Source organism: Oenanthe melanoleuca, chromosome 12 (assembly GCF_029582105.1).
Source record: "Oenanthe melanoleuca isolate GR-GAL-2019-014 chromosome 12, OMel1.0, whole genome shotgun sequence".
In the NCBI taxonomy this organism is placed as follows: Eukaryota; Metazoa; Chordata; class Aves; order Passeriformes; family Muscicapidae; genus Oenanthe; species Oenanthe melanoleuca.
Window position 1 is genome coordinate 20,209,421 of NC_079346.1, and position 17,360 is coordinate 20,226,780.

At 44.5% G+C, this 17,360-nt stretch overlaps 1 protein-coding gene across 5 annotated transcripts; it reads right to left on the reverse strand.

Annotated features, from left to right (window-relative positions):
* Positions 1 to 638: 638 nt before the first annotated feature.
* On the reverse strand, positions 639 to 17,332 carry CARD19 (caspase recruitment domain family member 19). 5 transcript variants are annotated; one of them, XM_056501167.1, is made up of 6 exons: positions 17,155 to 17,332; positions 11,852 to 11,994; positions 8,863 to 9,016; positions 5,469 to 5,528; positions 3,861 to 3,932; positions 639 to 3,159 (listed from the first exon to the last, which is right to left on the reverse strand). In XM_056501167.1, the coding sequence occupies exons 1-6, from the start codon at positions 17,171 to 17,173 to the stop codon at positions 3,047 to 3,049; spliced, it is 561 nt and encodes a 186-aa protein (XP_056357142.1). In that variant the 5' UTR covers positions 17,174 to 17,332; the 3' UTR covers positions 639 to 3,046. The 5 variants fall into 5 exon arrangements, with proteins under 5 accessions (XP_056357142.1, XP_056357144.1, XP_056357143.1 ...); XM_056501169.1 differs by having other exon boundaries at positions 17,106 to 17,194; XM_056501168.1 differs by lacking the exon at positions 17,155 to 17,332 and adding an exon at positions 14,669 to 14,792.
* Positions 17,333 to 17,360: the final 28 nt, after the last annotated feature.

Consider the following 17,360-nt stretch of genomic DNA (forward strand, 5'->3'; position numbering starts at 1 on the left):
TGTGGATGTGGCCCTTCAGGACATGGTTTAGTGGTGAACATGGTGGTGGTGCCAGATTGGCCTCAATTATCTTAAGAGGCCTTTTCCAACCTTAACAATTCTATGATCCCATGATTTTCCTGCTACAGCAACAAGTTCCTTTGGTGGGATTATGAACACTGCTCACAGAGGCACCCAGGCGAGCAGTTCCCCCTTGTGCAAAGAAACAGATCAGTAACAAAACTGTCTGCATGCTTTCCCTTACATTAAGTCACTTTCTGGGTGGTCAAAGTAGCACTTAAAATGAACTGTATGTCCAAAGTCCCTTTACAGCAAGCACCACTGCGCTTCCAAGGCTTCATGGGCAGTGACCATTGGAACTCCTAAAATGACACAAAATCAAGGATTAACCCAAAGACACCCAGTCTTTGAACTGATGAGTCCTGTTTAACTCCAGGTCTCTAAACAAGCTAAGCAGAAAAACTGCAATTTTGAAATCAGGTGAAAATGTTAAAAATCCTGGTGCAAATACCCAGGAAAAATTTAATCATGAGAGGCCAGAGCCCAGGAGGGGTTGATCGGCAGCCACAGGAGAGCAACAACCAAGGGGCACTTCTGCAAGGAAGAGCAGAGTATTAACTACAAGAAAAACAGCAGCATTCTTCTCTCAGATTTTATTTCAATTGCTAGCTTCATCTCATTAAAAAAAGAAATACATTAATTTCTACAGGTTCAAGAAGATGTACTTTCAGAGAAATTACAACAGGACACAGACCCTGTGAAGTGCAGCAAACTGATTCTGGCAGTACAGCCAAGGCATGGCATAACATGGATAGCATCTGTGCACACAAAATGGCAGGGAAAAGCATCCATGATGGCACATTTTGACCAAATATGTTTTCAATTTATTACAGTATGAGAAAAATAACGACAAATGAAAGAAACAAAAGGAGTAACTTTGCCTCAGCAAAGGCACTTTTAACTGCAAACTTCATCCAGCAGCTGTAAAGCAGCCCAGTGCATCCCAGAATGAATCATCACTTCATTCCCACTCCAGCTCATCAGGCACATCACCAAGTCCTTTAAATAGCAGTCTAGTTTTAAAAGGAATTGTAAAATTCTTTGTAGGATCTATCACTTTGCTTCCTGGCTCTCTGCACACAGATGGTCCTGTCACTCAGCCTTAACCATTTCCATGGCTCAGGCCAGTAGCTTCTTAGCTCCTGTACAACTTCTGCCTGGAGCATAGAACCACCTACAACCTAGCCAGGACAACTTCCCTGCACAAAGAGTGAAGCACGTTTATACATTAATACCAGCACAGTTTCAGCAGTGAAGGCCAAACTATTCTTGACTTGCCAGGGAAACTGGAATTCTGCAGCTAAACAGATTCATCCAAGACCCTGCTCAATTTATTCCCAAATTCCTAACACTGTTTGCCCAGAAGGACCTGACTCCCATGCAGATGCATATGTGCTTCCTCCAGGAGCTGAAAATGGAATTATCACTCTACATAAGTGCTGTATAGATGTGCTTGCAGAGAAGCAAGCTCCTGAAAGAAAAATATTCCAAGAAAAAGAATGTCTCCCAGCCTAAGCACATGCTAATTTTATAGGTAGACAGAAGTTCACTGTTCAAGTTAGTAACTGGCACTAATGAAGGAACAGATTGCTTTCTATTCTTTGCTGTTAGGTCCTCTGACACTAAGATGAACCAAGACTCACCTTTTCTTTCTCCTTCCAGCTTTAACCCTTGGCATAGCTCATTCTGGATAATTTTTTTCCCTGAGAGACATCGTCATCTCAAGCAGCCTTAGAAAGGGAAGAAATACAGCCCTAGCCATAATAAACTTTCCTGTACTATACTGGGAAAGAATTCTTCCCCCAGCCCTGACACAGGTTGCCCAGAGAAGCTGTTGCTGCCCCATCCCTGGAAGTGTCCTTTGGAAGCTCTCTAGTAGTTTAGTATCTTTCTTATATTGTGGTGCCCGAACTGGCCTCAGTACTCAAAGTGAGGCCACCCCAGAGCAGAGCAGAGTGCAACAATCCCTCCTTGGCTTGACTGGCCATGCTGGGCCTGGTGCCCCTCAGGACAGGGATGTGTCCCCTGGCTGCCAGGGCACTGCTGACTATATCCAACTCTGCATCCACCATGATTCCCAGGACCCTTTGCACAGTGCTGCTCTCCACAGCCTGCCCGTACATCCATGGCTGCCCCATCCCAGGTGTACAATCTGGCACTTTCCCTTGTTGAACTTCACTGGGTTGGTGATTGCCCAGCCATCCAATTTGTCCAGGTCTAACTGCAGAGCCTCCATTCACTTCAATGGGAAAGGGAAAGCTAAATTAATCTGGAACATTTTCTTGGTAGTCTGAAGTGCTTCAGGTCAGACATTCCACTCCCTGGAACACCCCATGGACTGGGAACCAGCCTGCACCAGCTCCAGGGCATGCAAACCAGGACCAGCAGCTGAGCATGACTGGGAACAAGGCAGGCTGGGATGAGGCACCAACAGGGAATCAGAAGACACAGTGAATACAAGGCACACATAAAAGAGAACTGGCCCCCATAAACTTTTCATAGGTGCCACTGCCCACTTGAGCTCAGGCAGTGATTATAAAGGATCTAGACAAAACAGATAGTTCTGAGACAGAGATCCATTTCCTAGTAAGGCTTTGAGTGCATGTGTTTAAGTTCTTTTCCTAAATTAATTCTCACATAAGACAGGCCAGACTTCTTCAAACACTTGTGATCCTTCATTCCAGTATAGAAAACATGTACACGAACATGACTTCACACCCATGCTCACTTAAGAGATCATTTTAAAGCTTGTAATAAAAATATTTCTTTATACAAACGATAAATACTTTAAGCATTTACAAAAATAAACGGTCCATTCCCATAAAGAAGGACATTTATAGCTGAAATTCTGAATACATCTGGAGGCAAGGCAATTATTGATGAAGCTAGTTAATAAAATCTTTGGTATGAGTACAGGACATTTTTATGCACCATTGGCTTCCTTTGGCCAGTGTACTGTACAGACAAGCAAAGAGACAGCTTTTCCTTAATTTCTTGACATGTCTTCCAAATATAACATACAAATATTTCTAACGTGTCTTCCTATGATAATAGGAGAAAAGCCCAAGATTCTTCTGGCTCTTCCTATGACCTGTGTTTCTACAACAGAAGGATGAGAGGAAAAAGAGAAAGTGAATGCAGTTAAATTTCATTTTATCTAGGAAGCAGCATCTGCAAAAAATAAAAACCAACTGAAAATAACTCTAGAGGAAAGCCCATTTTCTTCAATTTGTAGAAATCAATTGTCAAGATATGTGAACAAGGAATCTATTCAGATTCCCTGCTGCAAGTTCAGACAGGAAGAGGAGATCGGTCAGTTAGGGAAAGGCAACTTCCCACCTGAGCACAGCACTGGATGGTGTGGAGCAGGTGACCGTCAGGGGGCAAGTAGAGCCAATACCCAGAGCCACCAGCACAGGGACAGCTGTAGCTACTGGGACTCAACAAATCCAACTAGCATGCCCCAGCCCTGGCATTGGCCAGGCTTCCACCAAGCTCCCAAGGGGTGTGGGACCCAGAAGGTTTTGGGTCTGTCTCATGACTGCTGGGAATCATGACCCATTGCTATAGGGAGCTAAAATGACTACTGTCTTTAAATAGAGCCCCTATTTGTGGCATCCTCTGTAGGCAAAATATCTATTATTTATACCACAGCATGTCTGCTGTGCAATTTGTATCCGGAGCTCATTAATGAATGATGACACCTTGACCCACCCTGTTAGGGAGCCCTGTCAGATAAGGAGCCCAGCTCATTCCATCCCTGCTGAGGCAAGGCAGCCAGAAGGCCCTGAGCAGCTCACCTGAGTTACAGCAGTACCAGAACAGGGCCAGTCCAGCAGCCATGCTGAAACACGCCAGGAAAAACACCGGGCCTACAGAAAATGGCAAAGAAACACTCTGAGACAAAGCAAGGCAGCAGAAGTTTAGCTCAGTTCATAAATCACCAATTCTTATCAATATGCATAACTAAGTATATTTAAATGAAGCTAACTTATTCACAATTCTGTATGTTCTGTAGCTAATGTATTGTGAAGCACACTTACTAGACTGCAATTAATTTTTACTACAGTTGCTTTGCCACCATTCCCTGTTCCACTCTGCTCATCTATCTACAGCCTATGGTATTTAAACAAAAGTTTTCAAGCTAAATCTCCTGGAAACTGCCTGGAATTGCACACAGTTTAATGATGATGGTCAGTACTGATGTTCAATGAAGCATTTCTAATTCATACTTATCCACTGACAAAACAGCATAAAGATTTATACCTCCTTCTTTATTATCTAATACTCTATTTGTAGTTACTATCTCAGTAGAAACAGAGATGCAATTAAACTACACCTCTATTTGTAGATACAATTAAGCTACACCTATCAATTTAAGGACAAGCGTACTGCCTCAACAAACTCCTGGAGCTGACTGTGTGGACACTGGAGAAAGAGCAAAGGGGCAAGGATTTGGTTGCTCTTTGGCATGTAACCTCCCAAGCAGGTGCCTAGTGGCCAAACAATCTCTAGTCTCCAGCTCAGGGGAAAAAAAAAAGTAGTAAGTAAAAATAAAATAAAATATTACTTAATTTTCTTATTTCCAAGCACTATTTCTGTTAATCCTGTACTGTTATACTGCAGACAGCAGCAGCAATGTGGAAAATCTGAACAGCAATTTAGTTCAATATTCAGAGAAACACCACTACTACAGACAAAAATACACATTGAGTTAAATGGTGTTTCTGCTACTTATTTCAGTTTGCTCTCAGGACAGCAAAAAAAGGCGTAATTCATAGAAGGTGTTTTGGATCTCTCATTACTATATCTAATAAATAAAATACTGAACTTAAATGATAAAATAGTTCATTACAAATTGAGAGAACTCTTCATCTTTATTTCAGATCTTCCTTTCCACAATATCCTACCATGAAAAAAATACTTGACTCTGTAATCTAGCATTTAACAAAGGAAGCTGAAAATAATTAAATTTTTTTCCTAAGGAAAATATATTTAAGCTTTTCCTTCCTTTCTGTCATTGCCTTCAAATGATTTGCAGTTAAATTGAGAGCTTAAAAAAATTGAAAAAATTTGAAAGTCAGATCAAAATTTATTGATGGCCTTATGCAAAACAAATAGACCTTACTGTTCAGGCATTAAAAAAATCAGAGGAAATTAAGAGTTTAGCTGTGTAAGTAATACCATTGCAAATATTGATTAAACTCAACAATCTCTTCACTTTCCTGGCACTGGTTTCCTCGACAGTAGCTCAGTATCTTTTCCTCCATTAATTCTACTTAATTTGTGACAGTAAAGACATCATAATCCAAAGTACTTGTTATATGAAATGCAAATTACATGATATAATAAATTGCATCATAATCTGCAAAGCCATTCCATCTGGTGACACTGCATGATTTATTTACCCCTGTCATTTAGCATATACTGCTCCTTCTCAGTGTCTATCTCTGTGGGATCTGGGATTTCTAGAAATAAAAGCAACACATGAAAAGTTAGTACTCAGCTCAAGCAAGCAAACAAACAAACATAATCAGCACATGCAAAATGGTACAAAACAACACATTTCAGAAAAATAACCAATATTGACATAAAGTATTAACCCCTCCAATGGTAAACCATTGCTAGAGTTAAAGCTGGACTGACCAAAAGACACAGGCAGAGAGTCATCTGAATGCAACTACAAATAGCTGCAGCCCCATCTCTGATCTTAAGTGCTTAAGCACTGACTACATAAATAACATCACACTTGTTTCCCAAGTTAGAAAAGCAGGAGATAATCCTTCACAATACCAGCAATTTTCATGGTAATACATACAACCTCTTTGTTAACAGATGCACTAATCTGAAAACACCTCTATCATTTAATGTATCACCATTCTTTGCTCTTGAGCAAATCTCTGGGCATTGACATACTTAGCAGATAAAGCACATAGAAAAAATTTATTGCAGATTATTTACTAAATGTAGGTCTCAGCTGAAGACATGCCCAGCTTCTTTAAAACTCTGTAGGCTCTTCATGCTAACATTTGGTATAAGTAATTTTGGCTCTATCCTTCTGCAAATTCTAGTAGAAAAGGAAGTTTGCCTTAGTACAAGGTGTTCAGTAGTTTCCAGTCTGGGCAGAAAGACCCTTTCAGATCTGCCTTTGCCACACAGATGTGGAGATCACACTGTCTGCAGAAGGGGCATGCACAGCTGTCACCAGGCATGGCAGACAAGTGACTTTCCGTAACACATCACCAATTGCAACACTGTTTTAGCCACACTTTTTTGTAGTCATAGAATCACAGAATCATAAAGGCTGGAAAACACCTCGATGATCACTAAGTCCAACTGTCAAATGGTTAGGAGGATTAAAAATGGAAAGGAAAAAAAGTAAGAGCTCTGAATCTGGCTGTCAATAGGGAAGAATTTCAACTGCTCTCCTTCTTTTACATGACACCAGGATCTACGAGAGGTGCCTCAAAAACTGCTCTGTCCACCCAGGCAATGACAGGGGAACATCCATCTCCCCCTGCTAAGGATATACCTCCCCATGGGGAAACAGGCCATGGCCCTGGAGCAGCACAGAAGCCTCTGGAGCCCTGTGAAGCCTGAGAATCACTGGAACAACAAGGATTGCTGCAAAGCCTCTGTGAGCCCCTAGCAGCCCCACCCAGCCTGCCCCTTTGAGGGCTGATGTCCTCCCTAGGAATTCCAGCTAGGACAGCACAGACAAATCTCTGCCACTTCTATAGCTGCGTGGGGCTGAGCCGAGCCTTTATCCTTTTGTCCATGTCAGCATGGAGAGAAATAAAAACATTTTTTGATCTTTTCAATGGCCCTTGGAGAATCCCGTTTGCTTCAACAGCTCCGAGGCTGCCCACATCGTGCGCCTCACACACCCTCTAGTGGGAATGTTCATACATTACCACTTCACTGGCAATTTACACTTCAAGCAAAGAAATTTTGTTCTAGCATAAACTTTAAAGCTGTCTTAAAAATGAAAAATAAATATTTGAAAGGATTTCCTCTGTTGAAAAAAATCTGTCCTATGTATAGCTGCATGTAATCTACTGCAGAACTCTGTCTTAGCCATGGTTCATCCATGTTCTCATCAGTAATTTCTCCACCTGTTTGTAATGCAGCTTGTTTCAGCTCAGCCTGCATTTAGAAGAAAATCCCCATGTTAGGGATTCTCTTCTTTCTTAACATTTACAAATCCCAGTGGCAATTCTGTAAATGCTTTGTGCCAAATTTAACAACTACTGCTAAGAGCATTATAGAATGATTGCATGATCTGAGTTTGGAAGGGACCCTGAAGACCACTATCCAGTTCCAACCTCCTGCCAAGGGCAGGGACACCCTCCACTGACCAGGGTGCTCAAGACCCCACAGATGTTGGCCTTGAACACTTCCAAGGAGTAACATTCAAGTAACAAATTGTGCGTGTTGGAGGTCTGAAGGATAATGCCTTTAATATTGAAAATGTCCAAGCTCACTTAATGAGAAGTTACTCCTCATATTGATAAAGGAGCTTTTCCTGAAGCATAAAAGTATTTGCAGCTTCAGCTTAAAAAACTGCACAGATGTTTCTTGATCATTCAACCCAGAATGCAGACATTTGTTTTAATTACTCTAAGAAGAACTCTAAGAACTCTAAGAAGCAGCAAACATATTAAGACAATCATCTCAATATTTATTTCTTAGGTTAACAGAAAGAAACTGCCAAACCTCGGCACACAGTAATGTTTTAACTCAGTTCTTTACATTATCCTCATCCTTCTGAGGATGGTAACATAAAAGAGTATACTGAGATAACAGAGAATTTAATGACTTTTGATGGTTACTGAAGTCAGCAGTTTGCAGCAGCAGTAAACAGTTTCCAGGTGCCATAAGGAGCTGTATGTTTAACATTAAACACTTCTAGCACAGGTATTTGCTATGCAGAGCCTGAACATGAGAAACCCTAACCCTGACTACTCATGGCTACCTGAGGAAAGCTCAGAGTCACTACGTAAATCATGTAGAACGATGAGAACATTTCTGCTACAGCTGAGAGTGAAAACATCCCACAGACCCTATCCACGTCTCCTCGTAAAGATACATTTTCAAAAATGGCTTGTCCAACATGCTATTGAACATTAAAAAAGCTTCAACTCCTAAACATCAAAACAGTCTTGAAATTTTATTCTTAGTGACTACACCAAGACTTCTCAAACTGTTCTTAATTTAAAAAGGCTGGCTGCTAACTGCTAGTCAGCCTGGCAGAAACACCTGTTTCTTGAGCTCTATCCAAGTAAAAATGATAGCTCCAAGATAATTTGATTGAAGAGCCTGTTCCCCAAAGTGCACAACTTCTGCAAGGTGAACATGAGAACAAAGCACTGCCTTCAAGCTGCTGTGAGGCTCAGTCAATTGGATTGTGGCTTATCTGAGATTCTGACAGAGGATGGACCTAGACTTCCCCAGTTCAAAAGTGTTCAGGTAGGGATGTGGGGTAACTCTGCAGCCTCCCTGTGCAGGCAAGAAAATGGTCTTCCAGAAGTATGTGCTGGGTAGACACAAATTGCTTCTTTCAAAATGAAAGAAGCAATGAAGGTAATTATCATTTTACATTATAAAATCCCCTTACAGCTTTTGGAAACTCAAGTCAGAAGGAATTATGGTATACCTCAAAAATTATTTAAGTAACTTGTTTATTTATATTATTCATAACCTGTTTAGGTTGTTTAAATGACCTACACTGCATTTGAAATGAGGTTTTGTAATACACTGGTGAGGAAATTCACGACTCAATCAACTTACAAGTCAACTTACTCAAGATTTTCCTGCTTGGCAGGTCATTAAACAGCTGTTCAGCATTGATCTGCAGAGCCCTGTAAAACTCCTGACAGTGTCTTTCTCCTTTCTTTTGGAGGTGTTTTAACAGATCTGAGAGTCTGGTATGGAGTGAAGCCTTTGGGTTCCTGAACTGTAAGAGAAAAGCACTCATCAGAAAAGAGATTAAAACAGAAGAGAGATTAAAAAACCATTTTTACATCACTATGCCAGGGAAGAAAGTTATGAAGCTTCTTTGATATTTACTAAAAGAATGGGCCAAAAAGGGCAAACTACAAAGGACATAGGTGCACTGCACAGCACTGAGCTCCATGTGATCAGCACTGTCTGATGGAGAGCATATTGCCTCTGCCTCTCCTGCTTTCTTCTGTCCTGATCAAGTGAAAGACACTCTGCATTTGATGTCCTCCTCGTATTCAAGCTGACACGGTACTTGCTATTCTACAGTTTAATTCTAACAATTGCAGATAGAATATTTCAGAAAATCTTATAATTTGAAATAAAGGCTGATGCTTTCAAGTTTGCCCTTAGCTGCCTAGATGATCCCCGAAAAGGCACTTTATACTGTTTATCCTAGTCCCAATACTGGAGTGTTCATCATCCCAAGATTTCATATTTCATTGTTTTTTATTGTTTCTAGCACAATTAACTGCTGTTTATCCACTTCAATAGGCACAAACTCCCATTACTCAGGTTGGCAAACAGCTGCAGAGGAAAATACATTTTTCTGCAGTGCTAAACGTAATGAGTATTAGGAGACCTTACAAAGAGAAGGAAAATGCATCCCTAGTCTTACACATCAAACTTCTTTCAATTTATTTGGAAAAAATCCAAAGTCATTCTCAGTAAAGCATCATATTTCATAGCAGCACAGTGGATAACCTTTGGAGGATACTGAGTTAGGAACTGAGTTAGGAACAATTACTGCTCGAGGGGGACAGGAATGCCACAGATCTTACACAACATTCCTTATTCTGACAAAATTCCCACTGGGTCTACCAGATACAGCTGAGATTATAAACTTCCTAAACACTCAACAGAGTTGATACAAACTAGCCTGGGCCCATAAAAAATCTGTTCCCTTCCGCCTAAGTGCAGAAGTCATAAATCATGTTTCAATTCTTTATAGATTTATTTTGAAGCTCCTGAGGGAAGTGGCAAGACTGGATCAGTAAATGATCTAGCTCTGCTATACACCACAAAGCACTAATTGTCCTCATGGAGTTTGATTAGGGCAGAATTGGACCTATTTTTCCTGATGTTAAAATACTGACACACCAAAACCCTGTGTAGACATGAAGCCAGCAGAGGGCAAGTACAAATTATTATAAGCAGGATTGTGGAAGTTCTTAGCTGACTTTAATTTTGTCTCCACACAAAGACCAGAAGCCTTTTCTCCCTGGAAAGAGCTACTGTCCTGGGTTGGTGTTGTGTCTGCTCCTCTCCCGCCCCCACACCTCTCTGTCTGCATGGAGCTGCCGCCGGTGCCCTTTCCCCCCCCCCGGGGGGGTGGTGCCCCGGGGCTGTGCTGCTTGGCTTGCTGCTGCTGCCCGGCTGCTGCTGCTTGCTGCCCGCTGCTTCTGCCCGCTGCTTCTGTCCCCGCAGCTGCTGCTGCCCTGTTGCTGCTGCTGCTGCTGCTGCCCCGGCTGCTGCCTTCCCCTTCCCCTTCTCTCCTTCAGTTCGAAGATCTGTACCGGCTCCGGACGGGACCTGAGCACCAGAGACTGCCTCCGGAGCCTGCCCAAGAAGCTTCTCGCCCTTCCCAGCAGCGACCGTCTCTCACTTCGGTGAAAACATTTCTTTTGTCATCTGGGATTGTACTTTCCTGTTGCTGGGAAGTGTTTTTCTTGTGTTTGGTAATAAATAGGTTTTTCCACTTTCTCTGGTTTCCCCGTACGGGCCACCAAATTAGATGTCCAAGTTTAGGACAAAACTGGGGAAAGCCTCCAAAGGAGCCCCCCAGAGAATAAGCCCCCCTTACAATTCCTCCCCCCTACACTGGGCTCGGAAAGAATTTTACTCGGGGGGAAAAGTGGAAGGGCGAGAAGCTTCTTGGGCAGGCTCCGGAGGCAGTCTCTGGTGCTCAGGTCCCGTCCGGAGCCGGTACAGATCTTCGAGCTGAGGGAGAGAAGGGGAAGGGGAAGGGGAAGGGGAAGGCAGCAGCTGGGGCAGCAGCAGCAGCAGCAACAGGGCAGCAGCAGCCGCGGGGGCAGAAGCAGCGGGCAGCAAGCAGCAGCAGCTGCAGCTGGGCAAGCCAAGCAGCACAGCCCCGGGGCACCACCCCCCCGGGGGGGGGAAAGGGCACCAGCGGCAGCTCCATGCAGACAGAGAGGTGTGAGGGCGGGAGAGGAGCAGACACAACACCAACCCAGGACAGCTACCCATTTTTGAAAGCTTCATGTCAGGGAGGGTGGCACCTCCATACATGCTGGCACCACTGCAAGATGTTATTAACTCCATCCACTTCCTACAGCTCCACACTTAATAGTGGGACTAACACCCCTCCACTTATCTATCAATACTTAAAATTATTAATTGGTTACCAAAACTGATTGAGTTAATCTAGATGATTTTGTGGGCAGAGATGGATGCTGCACAGATCACCTGGTGTGCCACTCCACATCACCTCGTGAGGAGACAGGCACACCAGGCATGTGGTCACAGGATGGGCGCCCTCCTGCCACCGCTGGCTGCACAATTGCGTGCTCCTGATCATGGCAGAGACCGTGGCACAAAACTGCTGCTGAAGAGTGTTCTCTCCCATGACCACTTGGCATACAGAACATGCCAGCCCTGTAACTGCTCCTCTTACAGAAGATGCCAGATACAACTGGTCAGCAAGCAGGAGGTGAGGCAGACTGACTGACTGCATGGGGCACCAAGAGCTGTGTCGGGGAGAGGGCAGCTGGGCTAATGAACCACAAAAGCAATACAATAGTCAGAGATAAAGCAAAACTCCTCGAATTACCTTTTCTGCTTCTTCATTGTTAAGAATTTGGGGATACACTCTGTTAAGCTGCAGAACAATTTTATCAACCACTTGTTCATTCAGCCGGCTAGTGCTTGTAAGGAAATACATGTCATGCTGCAGCCGATGACAATATGACTGATCTAGAGATAAAATAACACAGAACAAACCACAGCAGTTAATTAATAGATTCCATAAATTTCATTTTCCTACCAGTGATTAAATAGCTAAAATAAAATTATCACCACCACCACCTAATATTAAAAAGCTGTCTGTTAGGGAAACACAACATTGCCGTGTGCTTTCAAAGACCCATACACTTGAAATTACACATATCCAAACTTCCGGCTGGTTACTCCAACTGCCTCTCTCTTTACAAAGGGAGAAGGCCCTAAATAATTTAGAAGTCAAGCTCTGATGGATATTTAATCAAATACAGCTGTAGAGTTAATAAATCACTAAAGATAAATTCTCTGTCACTTAAGAAGTCAGATTATGACATTTATGGTACCTGCAAGATACTTCTTCCATCCAATGGAATGCTCTGATTCTGCTCTTGGGAATAACAAGGCTCAAAAAAAACTTATCATACATGACCATAAGGTGCCAGGCTGTTTGCTAGAGCACCTGCAGAAAAAACATCAAGGACACCCTTTCTTAAGTTCTTCCTGATTCGACAGCAGAGTGTTTGCAGGGAGTTTGTCAGGCACGATTCCTAACCTAGGCAGGGACACGCCAGACGCTGTCGGATGTTGGACAAACTCTTGCACTCCTGTACCATATGCCTGTGGTGAGGTGTGTGAGCCCTCACTGCTGCCACTAACCACTGGCACAACACAAAACAGAACTTTTGGGTTATATTGGTTGCAAAAATCCCTTTGTAATTTTTCCTGCTTAACTATTCTTAGCATAAAAAACCTCATGCTGCTTTCTGTACAAGAAACATCAAACAGGATTTTGTTTGTCAAGCAATCCCCCGCACACATTTCTCCGTGATCTGCCTTCACTGTCCTTCTGGATAAAGCCACAGGGCCCTTAGGACCTGCACTACCACTTCATATTTCTCACAGTAAATTAATAAATACAGCTGTATTTCAAATTTGTAGGCTGAGATCAGCCCTTCCTTGCCACACTGCAACATGCAAGCATTCTCATCCACACCTGGGCCCTGGGAGCACAAATGCTGCCAACCACCTTTAGTCAGGCAGGTACACATTCTCAATCAATAATTTCACTAATATTTACATAAGGACTCTGGATGCTGTCTCTCACACCACTATATCTTTATTATGGCTTCATCTTTGGTTTGTTTGCCCCTTAAAAGCCTTCTAAATTTTATCAAGCAAAAAAAACCAGGATCATTAAGGAGATAAGTTTAAATACAACAGACACAAAACCCAATGCAGCTCTTTGACATTCTCTGTAAAACACAGAACTGGCAAACTAAGGTTCCAGAAACCTTAGTGCTGTCTGCTGTGCAGTGCAAACACGAGCTGCTACTTCCTGCAAAACTCGTGGATGATTTTCATAAACATTATGATTTTCATAAACATTATACAGGAAAGCTGGCAACCAAAAGCTGGAAGGCTTGGATCTGATGATCAAACCATTCACACATGTCCATGACAACTCCTTTCAGAAGCATCTCAGGAAAAAGAGGAAAAAGTCCCTCTCAACAAAATGTTACCTTAACATTAATTTAGTTTTGGCTTTTCCCTTTCAAGAGCCCAAGAAAGTGGTGCCAAGGATTTAAGGAGGAGACTGGATGCAGAAAAATGTTATGAGATGATCAGATGGCACTGGTTACCAAATGCACCTCTGAAGAGCAACTGGTCTGCTCTTCTGGGCTGGGAGGATGACAGAGAGCCGAAAAAGAAGATGCTGCCCTCCCCTGGTACTCTCATCCACTGCCATGTGCTACTGGTAAGCTATCAGAAGTCAAGGGTCTTTGACAGCAAGCCAAGAGAATCACAGAATCGTTTAGGCTGGAAAAGAACCTTAAGACTACTGAGTCCAACCATCATTCCATGTTCAATCCATCACCATGTTCAGCACTAAACCATGTCCTGGAGTGCCACATCCACACATTTTTTTAACATTTCCAGGGATGGTGACTCACCACTGCCCTGGGCAACCCTTTCGATGAACAAATTTTCCTTAATATCCAACCTAAACCTCCCCTGGTGCAACAGGAGGTCGTTAGCTCCCATCTTGTCCCTTGGTGCTTGGGAGGAGACTGCCACCCACCTGGCTATACCCACCTGTCAGGGAATTGTAGACTTCAGTAAATTTTTACTTGAAATATTTTTTTAAAAGAGAAGAGGAAAACGTAGCAAAACTTCAGTGAGCAAATATTAAAAAGCATTTTATACTAGAGTGTGACGTTAGGTTACACACAGTCCCAGTCTCCCAAGCTCCATACGATGGCTAAAACAACCGGGCCCCCGTGTCACCAGGATAACCTGTGTGCTCCCTGTGTAAAGGCACAATTCCAGCGAGCTGGTGGAGGCTAGGGGCAAACAGCAGATTTCGCTGCCACACAGCACGCAACCAGGGTGTCAGGATGTGAAACGCGGCACTGCCCGGCTACCCGGAAGCACCAGGCTGGGGCTCCGCACGCCGCCGCTGCCCCCAGCCCCGCGCCCGGCCCGGCCCAGCCCCGCCGCGCTGTGCCAGCGCCCGGCCCGGCCGTGCGGGGCGCCGCGGCGCTCCCCCCGATGCAGGCCGGGCCGCGGAGACACCGCGGGCCCGCGCCCGGCAGTGCGGCGTGTCACCGAGCCGCCGCGGGTCCCCGGCCCTTGCCCGTCCCGCACTCACCGGCCATGGCATTCCCGGCCCCGCCCGGCCCGCGGGCTGCGGCCTTCGGCCTTCCTGCCGAGCCGGGCCGCGGGCGGGGCGGCCGGGCCTGGCACCGCCTCCCGAAGCTGCCGGGGGACGGAGCGCAGGGCCTCGGGCAGCCGGGGCGGTTCCGGGGCGGTACGGGGGCGGTACCGGGGCGGGGGGAGCCGGGGCAGGCCCCCGAGCCCTCCTGAGCCCGCTGCGCGGCTCCCATCGCTTTGAGCTTCCTTCCAGGTAAAGCAGTTCTTCAAATGTCTGTGCTCCCCAGGCCGTCCCGTGCAGAAGCATGAATTTACACTTGCACGGCCATGAGTTTTAAATAATTAATGCATGATTAGTAAAGGCGTGATTTCTTTTTCCAGAAGTAATTACACTGTCCAAAATACCATGTCTACATCTTCACAACATCCATGTAGAATTTATATTTTCCTCTCGCTGCAGCACAACACGCGTTTAAGTGCAGCTGGACACGTAAGGTACATTGGGCAGGGAGTGACTCAAGCCCAAGGAGCAGGGACAGCTTCTCTCACAGAAAAGGTTTCAGTGAAGCACCTAATTAATTTGGATATTTAACTTCGTGAGGGAAAAAGTACAAGCAAATCTCTGCCATTTCACTAAATTTCACTAAATTTTATTTAAAATGCACTAAATTTCATCAACAATTAATTACCTAGCAAAGAGTGGAAGAGAATATGTCTTGCTAGGGATAAATGCTGCAGAAGATTGAAGCACTGTCAAATGCTGTGACATTCATGGTGCATATCCTTGAGAAGCTCGAGTATAAACATCCTGAGTTTATTGTATTTATCCTCTCGGAATCCAGATCTTCCTAACAGCATGAAAATAAATTTTTAAATGGTTACTACTGCACATGGAAACCTTGATCATGCCTGTACTGGTGTGATTTTTGCAAAGTATTTTAGTAAAGAAACAGAAACCTTGTGAAAAGGAACTTGGAATTTTGTAATTCCTTTTGTCATATATTTTAAGGACTATTTTGTATGGGGCTGAGCTACCTGGAGCAGTGGAAAGTGACCCTGTTCAAGGCAGGGGTTTAGAACAAGATAATCTTTAAGGTTCCTTCCAACCCAAACCATTCTTGTATTCTATGATTCACTTCCACATGTATATTAAAACATTATAGCAAGAGGGGTTGCCTAATACTAAGAAGCAGTGGGAGAATGCCATGCTGAGGATTTGTTTTTATAACCTCTTTATGCCTCTGTGAATTCATTGCGTTTTGTGCTCTGTTAAAAAGTTTCCCTGGAACCTTTTAGAAATTTTAGAAATTTTAAATTTAAAAGCTTTTAGAACTTTTTAAACTACTGGAATCTAAACCACTAAACAGAAAACCTGGTCATCTTAGTGTGACATGGACTGAAATCTCTAATAAAAATCTAAATGTTTTTCAGCACACAGTGATTCCAAGCACAGTGGGTGAAGTGGAAGTGAAAATCAATCCACAGTGCCACACTGCCTGGAGATATTTTTGTCCTGCAGACTCAGATAAATACACACAAAGCAGAGGTTAAACATATCTCCTCCTCATGCCGGTGGCACGCATGACCTCTGCAGCAGGATCGCTGTCAGCTTCGCCTTACACAAACAGATCCTGGCGGAGCCACACGGCCACAGTAGAGGCCGCGGCCGTGCCCGCGCTCCCGGGAGGGAAGGACCGGGCAGGGGCTGCCCCGAACGCCCTCCCACGGTGGCAGCCGCATCCTGGGGCAGCCACAGCGCGCAGCCAGGCGGGGCAGCCGCATATCGGCCGCGGTCGCGGCGAGGGACGCGAGCAGCGAGGCGAGAAACGCGCACCTCACACCGCTCCGGGGCAGCGGCACGCTGCGAACCCTCGCTTCCCGACAGAGCCCAGTGCCTTTCTTTCCAAGTTCTCATTTTAGAGTTTCCGAATTTAGTGGCTACGCGAAGTGACCTGCGCAACAACGTTGTATTTCCCAGCAGATTGATTTCCTGCTTAGCTAATCTCAAAAGCCAGTACTGTTTCCCCCGCTAAACCGACCGATTTGTTTATTTGAGTGAATTATTTGACTTACTAAATATCACCCTTGTCCTGGCAACCTCATCATGTAGTGTTTTGTTGTATCTGTTAACTGTTGAATCACAATACGCTTTCTTATTTTCCCACCGCCAGAGGACTGAATCTCTTTAGCAACAAATTGAATCCAGATACCGCAAGCAGCTCCTCTAACAGTCTTTCTTTGTGCTTAAGAAAATACAATAAAGTATTTCTTAAAAGCTCAGATTGCGCACTAGGCCGCCTTCAGGAAGTTTCAGTCAATAATTTACAAAAACAAGCTCTAAGAAGGGGGAAAATGTGAAGGCAGTGACGGGCTGGCCACTCCCGTCAGACTCACTGCCCCTCTGGCTCCGAATTCCCGTTCCCACAGATTCGCACCTCGAGGCCGCTGTTTTGCCCAAATTCCTCGTTACAAATGTGCACTTACAGCTTCTGTAGAGCATCATTCATCGGTTTCAGGGTGGGTATGTGCCGTGCCCGGCACACGGCCCACGCGGGGCGCCCGCAGCGCAATTCTCCTTGCCGGGATAAGCAGAGGTCACGGGCAACTTGGAGAAGCGAAAGTAAACAGGGAGCGACTCCGGCTGTGACAGCCGGCAGAGCTCCGCCGGGAGCGATGGGCGGCTGCTCCTC

Coding starts and splice junctions, on each gene's coding strand:
- CARD19 (XM_056501167.1), bottom strand. Junction 5,529..8,862: donor GCCAAGCAGGAAAATCTTGA/GTAAGTTGACTT, acceptor TTTTATTTCTAG/AAATCCCAGATCCCACAGAG. Junction 3,933..5,468: donor GTATATGCTAAATGACAGGG/GTAAATAAATCA, acceptor CATTTTCTGTAG/GCCCGGTGTTTTTCCTGGCG.